At 43.6% G+C, this 22,666-nt stretch overlaps 1 protein-coding gene across 3 annotated transcripts in view; it reads right to left on the bottom strand.

Annotated features, from left to right (window-relative positions):
* The window catches only part of MVB12B (multivesicular body subunit 12B), a 313,178-nt gene extending 299,383 nt beyond the window's left edge, over positions 1-13,795 (bottom strand). Inside the window, exon 1 of one of the 3 annotated variants that reach the window (XM_030207471.1) lies at positions 13,566-13,795. Coding sequence is in view for 1 of the 3 variants with exons in the window: in XM_030207469.1 (XP_030063329.1) it covers positions 13,295-13,345 (51 nt within the window). In the remaining 2 variants the exon portion in view is untranslated. Of the gene's footprint in view, positions 1-3,523; positions 3,645-13,294; positions 13,436-13,565 lie in introns of those variants that run through there. The other 2 variants (XM_030207469.1, XM_030207472.1) reach the window with 2 other exon arrangements.
* Positions 13,796-22,666: the final 8,871 nt, after the last annotated feature.

Here is a 22,666-nt window from a genome sequence, read left to right as displayed (position 1 = left end):
CCCTCAAGAGCCAGCCCCGCCTGGGCATAAGTGAAGGAAATGCAATCTGCTAGCCAATTGGATATGGTGCGTTTCCCCACAGCCACTCCCCTCCTATTGGGATCAAAAGAAACAAACAATTGGGCGGACTGTCTGTTGGGCTGTGTCCGCTCCAAATAGAAGGCCAATGCTCTCTTGCAGTCCAATGTGTGCAGCTGACGTTCAGCAGGGCAGGAATGAGGACGGGGAAAGAATGTTGGCAAGACAATTGACTGGTTCAGATGGAACTCCGACACGACCTTTGGCAAGAACTTAGGGTGAGTGCGGAGGACTACTCTGTTATGATGAAATTTGGTGTAAGGGGCCTGGGCTACCAGGGCCTGAAGCTCACTGACTCTACGAGCTGAAGTAACTGCCACCAAGAAAATGACCTTCCAGGTCAAGTACTTCAGATGGCAGGAATTCAGTGGCTCAAAAGGAGGTTTCATCAGCTGGGTGAGAACGACATTGAGATCCCATGACACTGTAGGAGGCTTGACAGGGGGCTTTGACAAAAGCAATCCTCTCATGAAGCGAACAACTAAAGGCTGTCCTGAGATCGGCTTACCTTCCACACGGTAATGGTATGCACTGATTGCACTAAGGTGAACCCTTACAGAGTTGGTCTCTGTACCGGAGGGGTAGGGCGCAACAGCTCTCCCAGAATCTCTGGGAGAACGGCCCGGAGGCTCTCGTTCAGAGCGGCTGCAGAGAAAGGCATGGAGGTCGATGCAGGCGTCGACGTCAGAACCTGTTCCGGGCGTGGAGGCTGTTCCGGGCTGTCCAGAGTGGAGCGCATCGACACCTCCTGAACAGAGGGTGAGCGGTCCTCTCGGTGCCGATGCCTGCTGGGTGCCGACTCCCTCGGCGACCCAGAGCTCTCGGTGCCGACGCGGGGAGGAGACCGGTGTCGATGCTTCTTCGACTTCTTCCGAAGCATGTCACCGGAGCTCCCCGGCACCGACGAGGAGGACGTAGAATCCAGCCGTCGCTTCCTCGGGGCCGAGGTCGAAGGAGGTCGATCTCGGGGGGGCTGTACCGCAGGAGCCCTCAGGGTAGGGGGAGACCCACCCGAAGGCTCACCGCCACCAGCAGGGGAATGGACAGCCCTCACCTGCACTCCTGACGATGCACCACCGTCCGACGACATCAGCAGACGAGGTCCCGGTACCACCGACGTCGATGCAGCTATCCGATGTCTCGGCGCCGATGCAGAGGGCCGATGCCTCGATGCACTGGCGGCCGAGGATGAAGGTCTGGACGCTGACGACGTCGATGCACTCGATGACCTTGGTGTCGATGCCGACGAAAAGGCCCGAGAACAAAACGTTCCACTGGGCCAATCTCGCTACCTGAGTCCGCCTTTGTAACAGGGAACACAGACTACAGTTCTGAGGACGGTGCTCGGCCCCCAGACACTGAAGACACGACGAGTGCCTATCAGTGAGCGAGATTACCCGGGCGCACTGGGTGCACTTCTTGAAGCCGCTGGAAGGCTTCGATGTCATGGGCGGAAAAATCACGCCGGCGAAATCAAAATCCGAAATGGCGAATTTGAGCACCAAAAAGTTTTAGGGAGAAAATCTCGACCGAGGCCGAAAAGAGGCCTACCCCGACGACGAAAGAAAACTTACCGGGGCAAAGACTGAAAAATACGGGAAGGGACAAACGAAGCCCGGGGGGCTTCCGGAGCACTTCCCAACAATTTTTTTAAGATTTTCCGAAGAAAACACACGTCAACGAAAAAAGGACGCGCGAGGTCGACTTTCCGGGGCTCGACACGGCGAAAACACGACCGTACCGAGTGCGGACAAAAGAAGACTGGCCGGCTTGAGCCGGTTTCGGGCGGGAAGACGGCCGCGCATGCGCGGTGCGCGCGGGCGCGCGAGGACTAGCAAAGGACTTTGCTAGTGAAGATTCCGATTGGAGGGGCTGCCGTGGACGTCACCCATCAGTGAGAACAAGCAGCCTGCTTGTCCTCGGAGAAAATATTTTAAATACAGAATAAGTGACCACAAATTAGAAACAGAAATATGTAATGCAGTTGTAAACTAGATTCTGCATGCTGTGCAACACAAAAGAAATATTCTTCTCCTTGTACTGAGCAAAATATAAAAGACAGATAGCTAATATATTCCAATTACCAATATAATAATAGCTTTACTTTCCTCCTTTCCAGGGTCTCCTGCTCATTTGCCATTTCTTCTCTCCTGTCTCCTTCACTTATTCCCCTATATTTCTTAGCATTTATCTTTCCCTTTCAGCACTTTCTTCCATTTCTCTTCTGTTTCTATCCACTCAAGTTTCATCACTCCTTTCCCATTCATCCTCCAGTCCTCCAAATTTCTACCTTTTACCTAATTACTAGCTCTTTCTCTTCACCCCTTTCACAACCCACTCCCTCTTACCCTTTCCCCACCCCCACCCCATACCTTGATCTCCTACTCCTTTCTCAGCCTCTTGTTCCCGTGTATTTCATGCATTTCTTAATAACCCTCTGTCTCCAGCCTTCAGTCACTTTCCTTTCAGCTTTAAGCTGATCATGTTCTTAGTACCAGCTTGTGACCAAGCAGATTCTGATTTTCCACCCAGCATAAGCCTGGACAACTTCTTTCTTAAGAAACACAAATTGAAAGAAGCCCAGGCAAGCACGTAGGTAGAAAACCAGGATGGGTCTAGCTGATAACCATAAATCTGTGGTGGCATGTAATGAAAGCCCTGTGGTCACACTCCTGGTTGCTGGTCTCTTAAACCCTGTAATTCCAGTGTTATGCTCTATTTGTTATGGCATGTCCTACAAACTTTTCAACCCTCACCAACACCATAATTAAAATGTTTCAGTCTTGTAAAGACAAGATGACTGAGATCACAGCGAGTTTCATCCTAAACCGAATACAAGGCCATTCAGGACTCAAGATTGTCCAGGAGTATCTGTCAATCAATTCCCCCCCCCCCCCCCCCCCCCCCCAACTGCAATATATAGAAACAGGCTTACTCTCACTAATCAGCTATTTTAGTACCATCCCAGACTGGCTGACAACCTTTTTCTACAAATTAACTTTTTATTTTTCCTTACAAACCTATGGAATGTTTTCTTTCAGTTTTTTTTATGACGAAGGCCTTGGTACAGTGGTTGCTGCTAGTAAGACCCACAGCTGAGTTTTCCTACCTCAGACTATAATTAAAGTGTCCAAATTTATTTGGATTTGATACACATGGCACCTAAGAGGTGTTTCAGAGTGGTTCCCAATAAGGGGAGAGGAATATAGAAAAGAACTACAATAATAGATAGGCAGGGAAGGAGGGAGAAGGAGACTATCAATGTATGTAAACCATCAATGTATTTACAAATGGTAGTATATTAAATATTTGTAAACAAATTGCCTGTCCCTTACCCTCTCCAGATTAGAGGCCTACACAGAGGCAAAAGAGATATATAAGCAGAGGAGCTGGGAAGATTTCAGGAGTCATGCTCTACATGCTTTCCCCATTTGTTTAATCTCACCAACAATGCAGGTTGCTTGCTCTTGCTCGCAGGTCTTTCCTTCCAAAGGAAGGAAGGAAGGAATAACTTTGGCTACTGTGTCCTGCAGTTGCTCAATTAATATGGCTCCCTCCAACCAACAGCAATGATCCCTCTGCAATACAGCTGACCTAGAATCCAACACAAATACCACTGTGTGTATATTATTTTATTTTTATTTGTTACATTTGTATCTCACATTTTCCCACCTATTCATTACTGGATTCAGGAAAAGGGACTGGGAAGATCAGTAAGTGTATCCTTCATCCAAAATCTGCCAGATAACTTCTAGTGATACAGAAGCCCCAGCCGACTGTCCTTCTAGCCCCCATCCACACATGCCCTTAGAACACTTCCTCCCTTCACAAAAACAATACCCTGTTACCTACATCAGAATCCAAGCCTTGGTAACACACAAGTGTCACCTAAAACATTTAAAAATTGATTTAGTAGATTCCCAAAGAACGTGAGCCTTAATAAGCAATAGCAAATGACAAAACCTGGCATCAAAGTGGGGCATATTAACCTGTAAACATATTGCAATATCAGAAAAAAAAACATTCAGAAAACACAATAGTGAACATAAACACATGAAAGGAGGAAGACCACACTTGCAAAAGAACTGACATTTTTATATATACTGCCCATCAGGACTTGTCTGTGGCCTCTAGGCCCCCCTTCCTTGCATTTCCCTGTTTAAATTTTAGGGTCTGGGGGGGAGTTTTGAGTAAAAGGTTTCCTATGAATGAAACCTTAAACTGTTCCCCACATTACCTCACCTCTCTGCACCACACAGAAGCTGCTTTTTAGTGCCAGTGAAGAGCAGGGTGGGGGTAAAGCTTCAGATATCTGTCTGCTGTGGCCCGACCACTGCAAAGCAAGGGAAAAAGACAACTCCCTTCCTAGCACATGAAGCAGACAGCTACAAAAAATCATCCCGTACCATCAATGACTTACTAAAAAAAAGCATCAACCAGGAAACAGACTCGGTTCCAATATTCATCTTAGAATCTTGTTACTATCATGCAAAATTTCTGATGCCTAGAGAGCAGTATGATCTGCACAGCTTTCCTGCCCCACATCCCCTGGGTCAACGTGAGTAGCATTAGACTTAGGCCATGAATCCATGTCTTTCTCCAGGCAAAACACTGCACTAACACAGAGCATATATACTGTAACAGATACATGTCATTAGTACATACAGGATGTATCTAAATTCCACTTTTGTTTCCTAGGGTTTCTACCACTGCTTTCTTAACCATTCTTTGGGATAAATAATGTTACACGCAATTAAAATCCCTCACTAGCAAAACATCTTCACTTTTATGCTTATAGTAAGTGACAGCAGAAAAACACCAGTATAGTCCATGCAGTCTGCCCATCAAAGCAGCCAGAGTTGTTCTGCTGTTTCATGCAGGTTACACCCCCCATGCTCTGTTTCTAAGCAGGGATCTTCTGTATACATCCCAGGCATTTTTGAAATCCATCACCGTTTTTATCCCCAGCATTGAAGGGTCAATTTCTCTCTACTACTGGGGAGGCACAGCAATCTGCAATACTGATTGTCTTCTATGCCAGCTTAAAGAATCAATACCAGGAATTGAGTATGCATGCCTAACAAACTACTATGTTGGAAATGTTCACCATAAGCAATTATGGTGAAAACGCACAGAAGATAAAAATAAAAACTGAAAACACGTTCATCCCTATACATCTTAAACCTCACAGTAAAATCTACTAAGAGTCGGATTAGATCCGCAGACAAAAAGTAGGCCAAAAATTATAAACTCCCAGAGGTACTACTTTGCTTCCACAATTCTTGACAGTGGCACACCCTTTTCCTTCGGGGCCTAATTTCCTACAGTTCCAAGAGAAGAAAAAAAAAAAAAAAAAAACTTTGCTTAAAATAAGATTAAATGCAAAATATTCATGGACTTTTGCCCCCAAAAGTACTACATTTTAAAACAAACGTGCAAAGTCACGGGCCCGATATTCAGCCAGCAGCGATCAATTTTGTTGACTGCCGCCAGCTTAATGCCAGGCTATTTCTAGGTACCAGCACTGAATTTCTGGGTTTGCAGAGACAGCTAATGCATAGCTGGTTAAGTGCAATATTCAGCACTCAAGAGGGTCTTTTACTAAGGTGTGCTAGCGTTTTTAGCTCGTGCTAAAAATCAGCTGGCGCAAAACGCCAAGATGGTCATCCTATATAATATTTCTCACTACCAACGTTCTAATGAGGGACTGCCTGTGTCCGTGACTCCTAGAGTTGCTGAGCTAGGCTCCTTAGCCAGGATGACGTCACTAACAGCCGATTCCCAGGCAGGGGGAGGAGTAGGGAAACACCTGGGAATCAGCTGTCAGAGCAAGTGGCAGGGAGCGGCGCATCAAAAAAATACAAGCGCGGCACCACAGAACCCCCCCCCCGGCGCATCACCCAATCCCCCCCAATCCCTCCCCCCAAGCACATCAACACCCCCCTGGCGCATCAAACCCCATCACCACCCGCAGGTGACAGTAGTAATGCTGTCTGGCCGCTGCTGCTTCTCCTGTTGAGCAGCAGCGGCCACTACAAAAAGAAAAGAAGCGAAAAATGTTTTTAAACCCAGCCCAAATCATTCGCAAATGCCCGAGTCTTACAACGCAGTCTCTGCAGCCGCTCCTCCTCTCGCCTTCACGTCACTGCCCCTGGAGTATGACCCCGGAGGAGCGCAGTGACGTGACAGGTTATGTTTTCAAACAGCAACATAAACACGTATGTGACAGAATATAGACATTTATCTTAGTTTAGAAACACAAATAGGTACTTGCCCGACACCGTTACAGAGACCAATATCCCTTCCCAGTTTGGACGGCTGGGGGGAGGGGTAACAAAAACCACTGGGGGATTAAGGGAGCAACTCCCCTAATCCCTCCAGTGGAGCTCTTCAGTCAGAGCAGTTTGCCAAAATCCAAAGCTTGTTAGCAGGTGTAAATCCTGACGTCAATCTATTAGGACCAACATTTATTCCTCTTCTGAAATGGGGAATAAAAGCTCCACCCAAACACGCCCAGACCACATCCCCTTGACATCTACATACACTGGATTTTTGAAGTGCATATCCAGCTTTTCAGAATGGGAACAAACATTTTTTCTTGCATAAACATCTTAAGTATTGGTTTATGCATATCTCAAATGTGACTAATCCTTCTTAAAATGTCCACTTATATCTGCCTGAACAGGCTGTCTTAAGTACATAAGTGTTGCCATACTGGGGCAGATCAAATGTCCATCAAGCCCAGTATCCTGTTTCTAACAGTGGCCAATCCAGGTCACATAGTAAAACAGATTTTATGCTGCTTATTCTAGAAACAAGAAGTAGATTTTTCAATGTCCATCATAATTTATTTATAGCATTTGTATCCCACACTTTCCCACCTATTTGCAGGCTCAATGTGGCTTACGTTATGCCGTGATGGCGATCGCCATTTCCGGGTACAGGATTACAAATGGTATTACACTAAGGTGCATACATACATGGTTAAGAAGAGTGCATTGTGGTATTGCATAGTGGTTTCTGAGTGACCTCCTTTTCCTTTTATAATGGCTTATAGACTTTTCTTTCAGGAAATTATCCAAACTTTTCTTAAACTCTGCTAAGCTAACTGCATTTACCTCATTCTCTGGCAATGAATTTAATTATACTCTGAATGAAGAAACATTTTGTCCAGTTTGTTTTAGATTTACTTCTTAGTAGCTTCATTGTGCCCTCCCCCCAGTCCTAGTATTTTTGGAAAAAGTAAACAATCGATACATGTCTACCCGTTCCACTCCACTCATTATTTTATAGACCTCTATCCTATCTCCCCTTAGCCATCTTTTCACCAAGCTGAACAGCCCTAGCCGCTTTAGCCTTTCCTCATAGGGAAGTCATCCCATCCCCTTTATCATTTTCGTCACCCGTCTCTGTACCTTTTCTAATACCACTATATCTTTTTTGAGATGCGGTGACCAGAATTGCACTCAGTATTCAAGGAGCGGTCGCACCATGGAGCAACACAAAGGAATTATAACATTCTCATTTCTTTTTTCCATGCCTAATAATTCCTATCATTCTATTTGCTTTCTTAGCCACCACTGTACACTGACCAGAGGGTTTCAATGTATCAACGATGGCACCTCGACCCTTTTCCTGGGCGGCGACTCCTAATGTGGAACCTTGCATCACATAACTATAGTTCGGGTTCCACTTTCCCACATGCATCACTTTGTACTTGCTCACATTAATCATCATCTGCCATTTGAATGTCCAGTCTCCCAGTTTCGTAAGGTCCTCTTGCAATTTTTCACCACTGTATTGTGATTTAATAACTTTAAATAACTTTATGTCATCAGCAAATTTAATTACCTCACTAGTTATTCCCATCTCTATTTATAAACATGTTAAAAAGCAGCGGTCCCAGCACAGACTCCTCTGGAATCCCGCATCTACCCTTCTCCATTGAGAATACTGATCACTTAACCCTACTCTGTTTTCTAGCTTTTAACCAGTTTTTAACCCAGAATAGGACATTACCTCCTATCCCATAACTTTCTAGTTTCCTCAGGAGTATTTCATGAAGTACTTTGTCAAACGACTTTGGAAAATCCAGACACAATATCGATCGGCTCATCTTTATCTACATGCTTATTCACTGCTTCAAAGAAATGTAGTAGATTGGTGAGGCAAGATTTCCCTTGACTAAATCCATGTTGGCTTTGTCTCATTAATCCATGCTTATGTATATGCCGTATAATTTTGTTCTTTATAATAGTCTCTACCATTTTGCCTGGCAATGACATCAGGCTCACCAGTCTATAATTTCCCAGATCACTTCTGGAACCTCTAAAAAAAAAATGCCCATCCTCCAATCTTCCAGTACCATGCTTGATTTTAAAGATAAATTACTAATTACTAACAATAGCTCTGCAAGTTCATTTTTCAATTCTATCAGTACTCTGGGATGTATACCATCCGGTCCAGGCAATATGCTACTCTTCAATTTGTTACATTGCCCCATTACATCTTCCAGGTTTACGGAGATTTGTTTCAGTTTCTCTGACTCATCAGCATTGAAAACCATTTCTGGCACTGGTATCTCCCACACATCTTCTTCATTGAAAACCAAAGCAAATAATTAATTTAATCTCTCTGCTATGGCCTCATCTTCCCTAAGTGCCCCTTTTACCTCTCAGTCATCTAGCGGTCCAACTGATTCTTTTACCAGCTTCTTGCTTCTAATATTACTAAAAACCTTTTTTCTAGGTGTTTTTGTCTCCAATGCAATCTTCTTTTCAAAGTCTCTCTGCCTTCCTCATCAGAGATTTGGATTTGACTTGCCATTCCTTATGCTGTTAACTATTATTTTTAGTCGGATTCTTCTTTCATTTTCTGAAGGATTTTCTATTAGCTCTAATAGCTTCTTTCACCTCACTTTTTAACCATGCCAGCTGTCATTTGGCCTTTCTTCCTCCTTTTTTAATACACGGAATATATATAGTATGGGTTTTCAGGATTTTATTTTCAAATTTTATTTGTAAATTTTCAAAACCCACCATGTGAAAATGAAGTGTTATACAACCATGATAACAGATTGATAATCTAAATGCTCCTCTAAGTTTGGTAAAATACAAACATTTTCCTCATTTTATCATAGTCTTTTTTAAGTTAAAAAATTTTTTTGTTACATTTGTACCCCGCGCTTTCCCACTCATGGCAGGCTCAATGCAGCTTACATGGGGCAATGGAGGGTTAAGTGACTTGCCCAGAGTCACAAGGAGCTGCTTGTGCCTGAAGTGGGAATTGAACTCAGTTCCTCAGGACTAAAGTCCACCACCCTAACCACTAGGCCGCTCCTCCACTTTTTAACATATTTGATTTTGTGTGTATACTTAATCCAGAGGTTATATCAAATCTGATCATGTCATTATTATCAATGGCGCCTAGGCCACTTACCTCCTGCACCAGATTATGCGCTCCACTAAGGTCTAGGTCTACAATTGTTCCCCTTCTTGTTGGTTCCTGAACCAGCTGCTCCATAAAGCAGTCATTGATTTCATCAAGGAATTTTACCTCCCTGGCATACCCTGATGTTACATTTACCCAGTCAATATTATTCTGTTGCCCAGTTTGTTAGCCTCCCTCATTTCTAGGTGGGTGGTAGTACTCACCTATCACTATCCTTTTCTCCTCTACACATGGAATTTCTATCCAAAGGGATTCCAAAATGTTTTTTGTGTCCTGCAGAATTTTTAGTCTATTCTATTCAAGGCCCACCTTAACATAAAATGCTACCCCTCCACCAATTCATTCCCCTCTATCACTACAATATAATTTGTACCCTGGTACAACAGTGTCCCATTAGTTACCTTCCACCTTCTCTACAAAACCAAATCCATCTATTTTTCTTTGGAGTTTATTTTTAACAATACAATGAGATATTCAACCAAATAAATTGCTAGATTAGCTGACATACCAATGTGGTGTTTATGTCAGCTGATCTAGCAATATAAGTGGGGTACCCTACCCTTTCTCCTTCCATCAACCCTCCCTCCCCCACCTCTGTTTCCAAACTAGAAGGCTATTACATTGTGGATAGTAGAAAAATGCTTCCCAATTATATATTTTAGCTTTTTTTAAATCACATATCACCTTCAAATGTGAAGTTAATTGTTCCTTCACAATAAGATTTTATGTCTTATGCAAGTATGGTTTATTTGCTTTTAGTTCACAACTTTTCAGCAGTAGCTCTCAAGTTGAGTTACATTTAGGGGCATTAGGTATTTCAGTGTCCTCAGTGGAATTCAAACCTGGCTTTCCTGGTTGTCAGCCAAGTGCTCTATTCACTAAAGCACTCCTCCACTCCTCAGCCAATCCTTGTTTTCAATTTATGGGTGTAACTAGAATGGGATGAGTCCGTCAGGGCTAACCTGGATGGGGGCAACTTTATGTACATGAGTTCAGCTTACTAAGCACTTGTACTACTACCATCGCTGTTGCACTAGGATTTAGCTCACCTTTTCTCAATAATTCAAGATGAGTTACATTCCGGTACAGTAGATATCTTCCTGAAGCTAGAGAGCATCCAATCTGAGTTTGTACCAGAAACGCAGCCAAGTTGAGGGCATGGGGGAAGCAGAGGGTGCCGGTGCGCATTTTAAACATGACAGATCATGTGAAAAATAGGCGCCGATACCGTCCGGCCCGTTTGGGGGCGTGGCCGCTCCCCTGGCGACCCACCCAGCTACAAAGTGACGTACCCAACATCACAAGGAGCAACAGTAGGATCTGAACCTGGCTTCCCTGGTTCTCAGCCTGGTGCTCTAACCATTAGGCTACTTTTCCACTTCTGCCAAACTTACACACATTAACCTTCCTGTGAACTACGAGACACCTCCTTCAAGGCACCTAGACTTAACAAGAACACTGGTCATGATGCCATGAGCCACCATAGTCAGAAGTGTTCTGAAAACATTTCATGGTAATTTTTTCAATTGGGATCCCAGATAGCAACATTCACACATATTCTACATCCCTCAGAAAGCCAGCCATTTCACAAAACACAAAGGAATCCAGCACGCATCATGTCCTGAAGACACTAAGCTCTTCATTCGGCTAAAACTACATACATATATGTGCTGAACAAAGGTGTAAGCTGTGTGTGAAGACATACCTATTATACGGTGGGTATGCTCAGTCCTTGAGGGCCGCAACCCAGTCAGGTTTCCAGGATTTCCTCATGCATGAGATCTATTTGCATGCACTGCCTCCATTATAGGCAAATAGATCTTATGCATATTAAGGAAATCCTGAAAACCCGACTGGGTTGTGGTCCTGAGGACTGACGCTGCCCATCCCTGTACAACAGGTGTACATTTTTGAAAATGAAATACAGGAACAGTTTCCAATCATGCTTATCCCCCCCCCCCCAAACCCCTTACATACATACAATTTAAAGGTGGCTTGTCCAAGTTCAGTCCTCAAGGGCTGCAAGCAGACCAGGCTATTAGATTGTAAGCTCTTTGAGCAGGGACTGTCTTTCTTCTGTGTTTGTACAGCGCTGCATACACTTTGTAGCGCTCTAGAAATGTTAAATAGTAGTAGTAGTAGTTTTCAGAATATCCCTAATGAATATGCACGAGAGAGCTCTGCATACAATGGATACAACAGGAATGCAAATTTCTCTCATGCATTTTTAGTAGGGATACCCTGAAAACCTAGCCTGTTTGCAGCCCTTGAGGATTGAACTTGGGCAAGCCTGATTTAAAACAACTGAAAATTCACTTCAACGGATTCAGTTGATCTATCTTCATATAAAGCCTTGTACATCATGACTAAGCCTTTGATAACAACACTTATTTAGTTTGAGGGGAGGAAGAGAAGTCAGAAAATAATTTAGCAATGCCATTTTTCTATGTGAATTAAATTATATTCTACAAGAGCGAAAGGGGGGAGCAGAGAGGGAGGATCAGCCAACAGGTTCATCAGTGGCAGGGGAAGGTTTGTTTACATCCACAGGTGGTGTGAGAGGAAGGATGAACAGACAGTTACACTGGGGCCATACCATATGGCTCCAGGAAAAAAAGAGGCCAGATTCAGCCAGTCCAGATTTTACTTCCATTAAAATCAATGGAAGTAAAACCCAGGCTGGCTCAATCTGTCCTCCTTTTTCTGGAGTCATATGGTAACCCACAGGGGCAGTAAAAGGTTTCCCTGGATAGCTATGCTTTCTGGTACTACCTCCACCTGCCAGAAGACCCAAAACTACTGCCACAGTAAAAGCCCTCAAGAGATGAGAGACCCAGGGGTGCAGGGGAGAGAGTACAGACAGCATATATCAAGCAGATGTAATGTGTTCTTTCCATCCCCCCCCCCCACTCCTACATACATGATAAATATCTAGTAATCTGGCCCCATGGAGTTTTTTTTTATACAAGTTTTGCTCTGTTTATATAATCCATTTCTTTGTGCCACTTATAAAATAGTGAACAGGCCTAATAATGAGATAATATATATTTTTATGTCATTTTATCATGTTAGGGAGCTCCTGGCTTCGTACTAATGGATTTAGAGCGATTATGTCCTGACCATTAGTGATTAAACCCTAGATATATATTACAGAGGCAACAGAACATCTTTTCAGTTGAAAAAAACCAAGCAAACCAAACGCCAGCCCTACCCTCAAACCCTTTCGTTGGTAATACTGTTTTTTCAATGAAAATGCTGATGGGGCCATGGCGTCTGCGGCCCACCTTATTCCATTGCCTATTATACAGTCAGCCTCACAAAATTAAGACAAAGGACCCTGAACAACTCTGAGCTACCTTTCACGATAAAATAACAAAATTTAAAAAAAAAACTCGCCCCTCCCCGAACCCTGCCATCAAAACAAGAAAAAAAAATTAAAATTAAAGGCCATTCTTGTCACATTGTGCATTGTAAAAAAAACAATGCAACTTAAAAAAAAAAAATCCACCCTGTGTCCCTTTATCTGCCCGAATTAACAATTCTCAAAGGGGGTGAAACCTCTCCTGTTAATGAAGTTGAGGTAATATTGAAAAAGAGAGCAGCATTTAGTTTAATTGCAGCCCCAGCCCTGCCAGGCCTCCCCCGTCCTCTCACACAGGTTCACTAGTTTATTAACACACACCGGCTGTGGGCTTCAGACTGCCATTATTCTTTCTAAAGCAAAGGGAGAGAAAAAAAAATATGGCTTTCAGGAGTCAGACTTAACTGTTCCCCGCGGCACCTCGTCCCTCCGTTTCATGCAAAAGCAGCTTTTCATGGCCGGAGAGGAGAAGGGTGGAGGAGAAGCCTCGGACTTGCCTAAGCCGCTGCAAGAGAGAGAGAGAGAGAAGCAGCCGGGTAGGAGGAAGAGGAGGTGGTGGTGGTGGAGGAGGAATGGGGGAGGCAGCGGCAGCGGCAGCGGCAGCAGCAGCGCCCCGCTAGCAGAGCCGAACAAGCAGCAGCTGGAGAAGCGAAGTCAGCGCCATCGATGCCCTTACCGAGGATGCATCAACGCTCTTAGACAAAACCGGGGCTCTTAGGCTCGCGCTCGCTCCCTCTGGCCTTTTATTGTTTTCCTCACTCTCCCGGCCTTTGCTATTGTTGTTGTTATTGTTTCAAAAATAAATAAACAAAAGGCGCACCGGGAATTAGAACTTTCACCGTGCAACTGCAGAGCCGCACGGCCTCTCTCCCTGCAGCCTAATACAAGGACAGGGCTGCCCTGAGACCCCTCTGGCCAAAAGAGGCAACTACAGCTCGAAGCTCTGTAAGAAAGACGTTGGAGTCAGCCGCGGTAGCAGACAGGTTTTGGGGGTGGGGGTCCTTTTACTAATCCGCGTAAGCGTCTACGCGCGCCAAAAAATGGAGCTACCACCCGAATAACGCGTGGCTCATGCGGTAATTTCATCTTTGGCTCACGTCTGAAAAATATTTTTTTATTTTCTGGCGCGATTAACAGACGCAAGCAAAGTGGCATTTGGCATGCGTAGGTTATTACCCCCCCCCCCCCCCCCCCGGTTACCGCTTGAGGCTTTACCACTAGCTTAATGGCTGGCGGTAAGGTCTCAGACCCAAAATGGACACGCAACAATTTTCATTTTGCCGCATGCCATCTTTGGCAAAAAAAAAGGCCTTTTTATAGGTGCGCCGAAAACCCGTGCCTACACTACCGCAAGCCATTTTTCAGCGCACCTTTATAAAAGGACCCCTTTGGGGGTTTTGGGGGAGTAGCCTAGTGGTTAGTACATAGAACCTTGATCCTGGGGAACTAGGCTTGATTTCCACTGCAGCTCCTCGTGACTCTGGGCAAGTCACCTAACCTTCCATTGGCCTAGGTGCAAATAAGTACCTGTATATACTATGTAAACCACCTTGAGGGGCCCTTTTACTAAGACATGGCAAAAAATGACCTGCGCTGGGGTAGGCGCATGTTTTGGATGCACGCAGGTCCATTTTTTGGTCTATTTTTCAGCACACCTTCAAAAAAGTCCATATTTTATTTCGATAATACGGTCGGGGACGCCCAAATCTTTAAATTTAGGTCATCCCTAGAGATAGTCGTCCCTAGACTTGGTCGTTTCTGATTTTCAGCAATAATGGAAACCAAGGACGCCCGTCTCAGAAATTACCAAATGCAAGCCCTTTGGTCTTGGGAGGAGCCAGCATTCGTAGTGCACTGGTCCCCCTCACAAGCCAGGACACCAACTAGGGGGCACTGCAGTGGACTTCATAAATTGCTCCCAGGTGCATAGCTCCCTTACCTTGTGTGCTGAGTCTCCAACCCCCCCCACAAAACCCACTACCCACAACTGTACACCACTACCATAGCCCTTATGGGTGAAGGGGGGCACCTAGATGTGGGTATAGTGGGTTTCTGGTGGGTTTTGGAGGGCTCACATTTACCACCACAAGTGTAACAGGTGGGGGGGATGGGCCTGGGTTCGCCTGCCTGAAGTGCACTGCACCCACTAAAACAGAAAAAGGAGGACACATTGATCCAGTCCAGGTTATGATTCCATTGAAAGCAATGGAAGTAAAACCCAGATTGGCTCAATCTGTCCTCCTTTTTCTGGAGCCATATGGTAACCCTATCAAGTGCCCGCAGTCCTGAACATGCCTATTCCAGAGTCGAGTACAAGTACGTGAATTATAGTCATCATACGTACTTGTACTGTCATATATATGTGGCAATGCCTTTATAAAATTTATTTATTTAATTAGGATTTATTTACCACCTTTTTGAAGGAATTCACTCAAGGTGGTGTACAGTAAGAATAGATCAAACACGAGCAATAGGCAATTACAGCAATGAAAGTATTCAAATAACAATACAAAGTGTGGCATAGTGTACTACTTACAATGTCAACACAATACGTAATAGAACATTTTAATTGACAGTGAAGGGTAAAGCAAAGATGTAACATATAGATAGGTAAGAGAGTAAGAAGAGTTAGAATGTAAGGTGACTGATTTAAAGAAAGTTGCACATGAGGTCAGAGAGGTGGCTGAATATTATTTCAGCTAGGGTAGGGGTGGATAAACATTATCCCTAAAGTTACTAAATAGACCCTACTGAGAATAATAGGGCTTTCATTATTTAACATGGGTTAAATCACAATAACAACAGATTAGATAATGAAGGCCTATTAGATTAAAAAGTGGTATTGGGCGTTATGGAAGTGTATCCCCTGTATTTTGCATAATTCATTGGTTGCCAATGCAAAAACGTATCCATTTCAACATTCTTTGTTTAATATTTAAATCAATATTTGGTTTGAGCTCTGGGGGTTTGAGCAAACTTGGTATTTCCATCAGCTGTTAGAAAACTTGTTTTTTTGAGAACTTTGAATCTAGGTTTTCCATTGGTAAAAAAATATTCATTTAGGGGTCCTTTTACTAAGGTGTGCCGAAAAGTGGCCTGCGCTGGTGTAGATGCGTGTATTGGATATGCGCAGGTTCATTTTTCAGTGCACCTGCAAAAAAGGCCTTTTTTGGACCGAAAATGGACGTGCGGCAAAATGAAAATTGGCACATGTCCATTTTGGGCCTGAGGCCTTACCGCCACCCATTGACTTAGCAGTAAGGTCTCGTGCGTTAACCGGATAGTAATTGTCAGTGCATGTACAATGCCAATTACCGACCGGTTAGCACTGCACACTGGAAATTTTCTGGCACGCGTATTGAGTGTACGTAAAAAATGAAATTACAGCCTGGGCCATGTGGTAACCGGGCAGTAGTTCCCAATTGGCGCATGTTGGGGGTGAGTAGGCACCTATGCGGCTTAGTAAAAGGGCCCCCTGAAGTCTGTTTTGGAAGCTTCTTTTCTTTTTTGGGGGGGGAGGGGATAAATATATGGAATTCACTTCCTTTGAAGTTGAAATATGTATTTTCTTATCTTTCATTTAGGAAATTGCTAAAGACATACCTATTAGAAATAATTCCATTTTGACTTGTATTGTGGATTTTGTTTTTAATTTTATTATGTGTAATTAATTCGGGTAATATGCAATTTTGAATTGTAAGTTTCTCGTTTCTGTCAGTTTTCTTTTATTGTAAACCGCTTTGAATACTTTTTGGAATATTGGCGGTATATAAAACTCTGATAGTATAGTGAGGTATTTAATGGTACAAAACATATCTAAAAACTACCATCCATTAAGAATAGTTTTGCACCTGACTAAATGCTGGGGTGCTCTTTTCCGTTATTCTTAAAATTATCCCTTCTGTGTTTATATTTTGTGAGTATGGTTGTCTGTTTGCCATACAATAACTGCCCTGCTGTCAGTCATCTGCTTTGTGTTGACTTTCTGTTTCATAAAGTCTCTGTTCCCATGCATCTGATGTTCGCTACTGCTTTTAAAGCCAGAGGTGCAACTGTAGCTTTCGTGCATGTGTGGGCAGAGAAGTCAGGAATTACTGGCAGATTCCACAAATGAAACAGAGTGGAAAGTCCGAGATTTAAAAAGAAGAAACATAAAAACAAGAAAAAACAATGCTGAGGAAAGAGCTGCAAGATCCTACGAAGGGCTAATGGAATGCACAGCTTTAAGTCACCAGAATCTGCCGTTATTGGAAGGCAGCCTCAGAAGGCTACCTCAAAAGCAATATGGTAATCAATCAGTGTCAACCCAGCAGAATAGAGGTGCAGAAAGTCCCTCCTGCAGAAGGAGAACCACAGGATGGGGATACAGTTATCGGCAGCAATGCTGTCATCTTGCTGCTTCTCAGAGGACCTCAGCCTCTAATCTTGATAGCCCTCAAAATTGGATTATCTTTTTATTCTCCTTTGATAAAGTGACTATATTCTCAGTTGCCCTGTTTTTCACCCACATTTCTCTTCTTTTCTGCAAGCTATCGGTTTTCACACTACATTACCAATAGGTTGGTCAATTGACGACCTTTGCAGAAAACATCATAATTGACATATTTTCCTCTTTCTTTCCTGGCTTCCCTTCCCCCCACCACATATTAATGTCAATTGAAATTTAAGAACTAAGAATTTCCTGTGCCTTTCTAATCATGTTTTTCCCATATAGGCAGCAGCATCATATTTGCATTTTTAAAATTATAAAACTGTGTCAGAAAACCTCAGTTTCACCAGAAAGGAGAAATTCCTCACAGAGGCATCATTGTTATACATGTTATTGTATGAAACCTATGTGTTAGAAACAAACTCAGGTGTCACCTGTGATAGCAGTTTCTTTTTGACCTTTCCAATACCAAGTTTGACAGCATAAAACATTATTTCCCCAGTTAGAAGTGAATAATAATCTACAGGGGTTTTGGGGGGGGGGGGGGTTGTGAAATTTGGCCACAGATTTGTAATAGTGGTGCATTTTGGTCAGAAGATTATTCAAGGAGAAGGCAATTTTTGCTTTTTTTAAAATTTGCCTGCTCCTCTTCACCTTCCAGCTCGTTTGGAATTGGCCTCTGCAAGGCTCTAGAACCTTCACTTGCAGCCACTTGGTAGGTCTCCACATCCCTCTCAATTTATCCCAGTCAGCACAACAGTCCTTGGCCGGGGCCACAGTTCATTGGTCCTTTTGGAAGCCAATTCTCACGTACCCTGAGTCTGACCATTAGATGTCACTGTTAAGCAAAAGGTTTGATTCTCCAATCATAGAGATAAGGCCGGGGCCAGGGGCACTTTGGGGCCCATTTTCAAAGCACTTATACTTACAAAGTTCCATAGGTTACTATCACGTAACTTTGTAAGTCTAAGGGCTTTGAAAATATGCCTCCATGCCATCTCAAATTTGCTAAAATGTTTTAAGGGATACATATGCTTGCCTCAGAATCTTAAATGTCTTAAACTTATGCTTGTTGGGTCAAATTCTATAAATTGCGCCTTAAAAATCAGCTCCAAAACAACACGCACTTAGGGGTCCTTTTACTAAGCTGCGGGAAAAAGGGCCCTGCAGTAGCAGCAGGGGTCATTTTTCCCCGCACACTAGGGCCATTTTTTTTTGTTACATTTGTACCCTGCGCTATCCCACTCATGGCAGGCTCAATGTGGCTTACATGGGGCAATGGAGGGTTAAGTGACTTGCCAGAGTCACAAGGAGCTGCCTGTGCCGGGAATCGAACTCAGTTCCTCAATTCCCCAGGACCAAAGTCCACCACCCTAACCACTAGGCCACTCCTCCACTCCATTTTCACCACAGAGGGTAAAAAGCACCCCACCCCAAAAATGGTCATGCGGTAAGATAACCTTTACTGTTTGGCCATGTGGTAGGAAGCACTTACCGCCACCCATTGAGGTGGCGGTAAGGGCTCCTGCAGTAACCCAGTGGTAACTGGGCAGTGCATGGTGATTCCCAATTACCACCGGGATAGCACCGTGCTAGACAAAAAAAAATCTCCAGTGCCAGAAATGAAACATGCTCCAGTCGGAACTACCACCAGTGGCCGCATGGGCCGGCAGTAACTCCGGATTAGCGAGCGGTAAACCCATGTTGGGATTACCTCCACTTCGTAAGTCGGAGCCCTGCCTATGTCCCACCTATACTCCACCCCTGTGTACGGCCACCTTGCAAATGCACAGTTTCCCGCTGATTTTACAAACGGGGCCAGATTCCATATATGGCACCCAAAAAATCAGTGCCTAAAAAATCCCATGCTAAACACTATTCTATAAACCTCACCTAAACTTAGGCATAGTTTATAGAATGCGCGTAACAGCCATCCTGCAACTAAAATTTAGGTGCAACCATTTACGTGAACTAAAACCTGGTGTAAATGTCTTATTTAGGCATGGATCGGGCATATTCTGTAACAGCACACCTAATTTTCAGAAACACCTATGACTCACCCATACTCCTCTCATGGCCATGCCCCCTTTTTTGATCCACGCATTAGAATTTATGTGGACCATTTACAGAATATGCTTAGAAAGTTGCAAGCATAAATTCTAATTAGTGTCAATAATTGCCTGTTATTGGCCAATTATATTGGCTCTGATTAGCTTGTTAAACAATTAAGTTGTGTGCACAGATTGACTATGCAGTCTGATATGCGCACACAACTTTAGTCACCATTTATAGAATCTAGGGGATGGGCCTAAAGTTAGGCACAGTTATAGAATAGGGTTAGTTATGCATAATTAGTCAACTGGCACTAAATTGGCATTTATTTGTAGATATGTAACAATAATTGATGTTAAGCTGTAATTGGCACTAATTAGCTGTTGCGTGCATAACTGACTTACGCCCCTGATCTGTATGCTGAGCGCCTAAGCTCCATATCACGCAGCTGCAAAGGGGCTATTAATGTGGGAGGATCATGGGAGTGTCAGGGCTGTTCTGACTATTCCTGAGCACACTTCTCTACTATAATAAAAAGCACCTCCAACATTCTGAAGCTGACTCCGTGGCTTCACTGAAGTGAAGGGTTCGTAAGGTTCGTCAGATTTGTCAGTCTGTCACCATCTCTCTCGGCCCCGCCCTCACGTCAAAACGTGATGACGTCGAGGGCGGCGGACCTATCACAGGCGCGAGGGCGGGGCCGAGAGAGATGTTGACAGACTGAAGAATCTGACGAACCTTACAAACCCTTCACTTCAATGAAGCCATGGAGTCAGCTTCACAACGTTGCAGGTGCGTTTTATTACACTACACAGCTCCCTAATTTTGCAGTTAAACATCGCAGGGTGGCTGGAGGGGGGGGGGAGGGGGGGCAACTACACTGGAACTGGGAGGGAGGGATTAAATTTTCACTTAGCTTAAATTTCCAGGTGCTGGTATTGCCCCGACAGGTGCCTGTTTCGCTTGACGTGGCTTTCTCAAGGGATCAATAGCACTCTGGTCAGCAGGAGAAAGAGCCATATATATAAAAAGAGAAAGAAAAAAAGAAACAAAATATTTAAAGAAAATACATAACAAAACAGGGGTTATATAGAATCCAGGGGATAGCATGTAAATTCTAGCCGGCTGATATTCAAAATAATTTAACAACCAGAAATGGTCACTGACCAGTTAAATCACTTGTTTATAGCTTTCTGATCATTTTTAGCTGTACTGGTTATCTTCGCTGAAAATGACCGGTTAGCGCCGAACTCAAAAGTGTCTAACTTGTGCACGTTCCAAGGGCAGAGTCAGGTTAAGTGCCAATATTCAGCCCCTCATGTCATTAGTAAACTGTTTAAATCAGGCCGCATAAATAGCAGTCCTGTCTTTAAGTGATTTGGCTTATGCGGGCATTGACTTAGCTGGCTCAAAAAAAAAAAAGAATATTCAATGCCAAAGCCCAGATAGAGCCCGACATTGAATATCTGAGAATAACGCCAGCAATGGGCAGCAAACCTCTCACCACTGTTGGCTGAATATTTGGGGTAGTAGTCTAAACATTTTTGCACATGAAGCACATGGAAACGAGAGTGCCTGGGTTATAGAATTACGCTTCAATGTGCCTTATTATTCTCAGAGTTCTATTTTAGCATATTTTTGTGCACCTGAGAAAGATCCAATATATGGGTATTTTTATTCTAATCTTTACCAGTCTCCTTCAGTTATTTTTCCTGTGTGGGGTTTGTGTGTCTGTCCTGTGACTACATAGCCACCTCATTGGGATCCTGTTCTGAGTGATTGGTGAGAAGGTTTTGGAGAAGATTTTGATTGTATAGCCACAGACTCCAAAAATAACTACCCACCCTGGGGTCACCCTCAGCCCAGCCCCCCCCCCCCCCCCCCCCTCCCACACACACACTAGTAAAGCACTTTCTAGGGATATGCACAGGCAAGAAATATTTGGTTAGTTTTCTTTTCTTTTTTTTTCACCAACTTTTCCTGATGTTCAGATGTTTATTCAGTTAGGAGTTTCATATATTTGTTTGAATAGGGAATTTATAGGGCACTAACTGATGAATTAAGGTGTATGTGATACTGTGAGCGAGTATTGAGGGTGGGCCTTCACAATAACACAGCCAGACAAGGTTGTAAACATGAAATAAGTGCTTTATTAAACTTCAGTCTGAGGCATATTACTTCACAGGCCTAGGAACAAAGGTAAAGTCTCTTCAGAGAACAAAGTCTTAAACAGAGTTGTGGCTGATAGGGCCCAAAACACAGTCTGTAGCTTCTGATTGCCACGCCCCAAACACAGTCTGTAAGTTTTTGCTCTCTCTTTCTCCAGGTCTGGCCCCAGCCAGACCTCAGAACAAGGCTTACAAGTCTTCAAATCAGGTCACAGTAGCTAGACATATATCATAAAGGCATATGGTGGTGCTTCAGTTCTTTGTTCCTTGGGCCTTCTTAACCGTACTCTGCCCTACCTGGTTCCTGTCCTTTCGGTTCCACCCCTCCTATCTCACTTCCTCCCTGGGCGGGACTAGTGGTTTTAAGGTGGCTCAGACTACCTGAGGGACTATTAAGGGTAAGGGGCCATGTTCAATAAACCCCCCTTATAGAGCATTAATGGAGGAAGTTATCAACATGGGTTACTGTTAGGTCATTTTACCACAGGGTTTCATTGCATAAAATGGGGCCCTGTGCTAAAATGACCCAATTTGTGGTAAAATAACCTGACTTAACAGTAGCTCACATTGACAACTTCCCTCCAAGTCAATTAGGGGAGAGTTTATCAATGTGGGTTACCGTTAATACAAGTTATTTTACTGTTAACTCCATTTATTAGTAACTAGGTTTCATTGCATAAAATGGGACCTGTGGTAAAATAACATATCTTAACAGAAGCCCATGTTGATCATTATGCCCCTTAGTATATATTAAATCAATTTAGTGCACATTATATTTTTTAAGGCTCACTAATGAACTGAATGCTGACTAAGGAATGCTCAGTAACCTCTAATGCTTTGTTGACTTGCAGGGTCAACATGGAACACAACAATGGAGTGCAACTGTAGACCCAAGGAACAGAAAGTGGAAAATCAGTACAGGTTGTTTTCTACAGCTAGGATCAACCCTTCTCCATTTTAAAGCATATGAGACAGCCCACATGCAGTCCATACCTGGTTATCAGATTTATTAACCCTTAAGCACCTAGCACAGTCAGTACTACATGCAGCTATTACATCTAAAACACAAAAACAGAAGTGCAGATGTACAGCCTCAAAATTTATGTGCACTATGGCTCATAATGCTTG

Source organism: Microcaecilia unicolor, chromosome 6 (assembly GCF_901765095.1).
Source record: "Microcaecilia unicolor chromosome 6, aMicUni1.1, whole genome shotgun sequence".
Classification (NCBI taxonomy): Eukaryota; Metazoa; Chordata; class Amphibia; order Gymnophiona; family Siphonopidae; genus Microcaecilia; species Microcaecilia unicolor.
The sequence above is the reverse complement of the archived record's forward strand: the minus strand, read 5'-3'. Positions and strand labels throughout refer to the sequence as shown.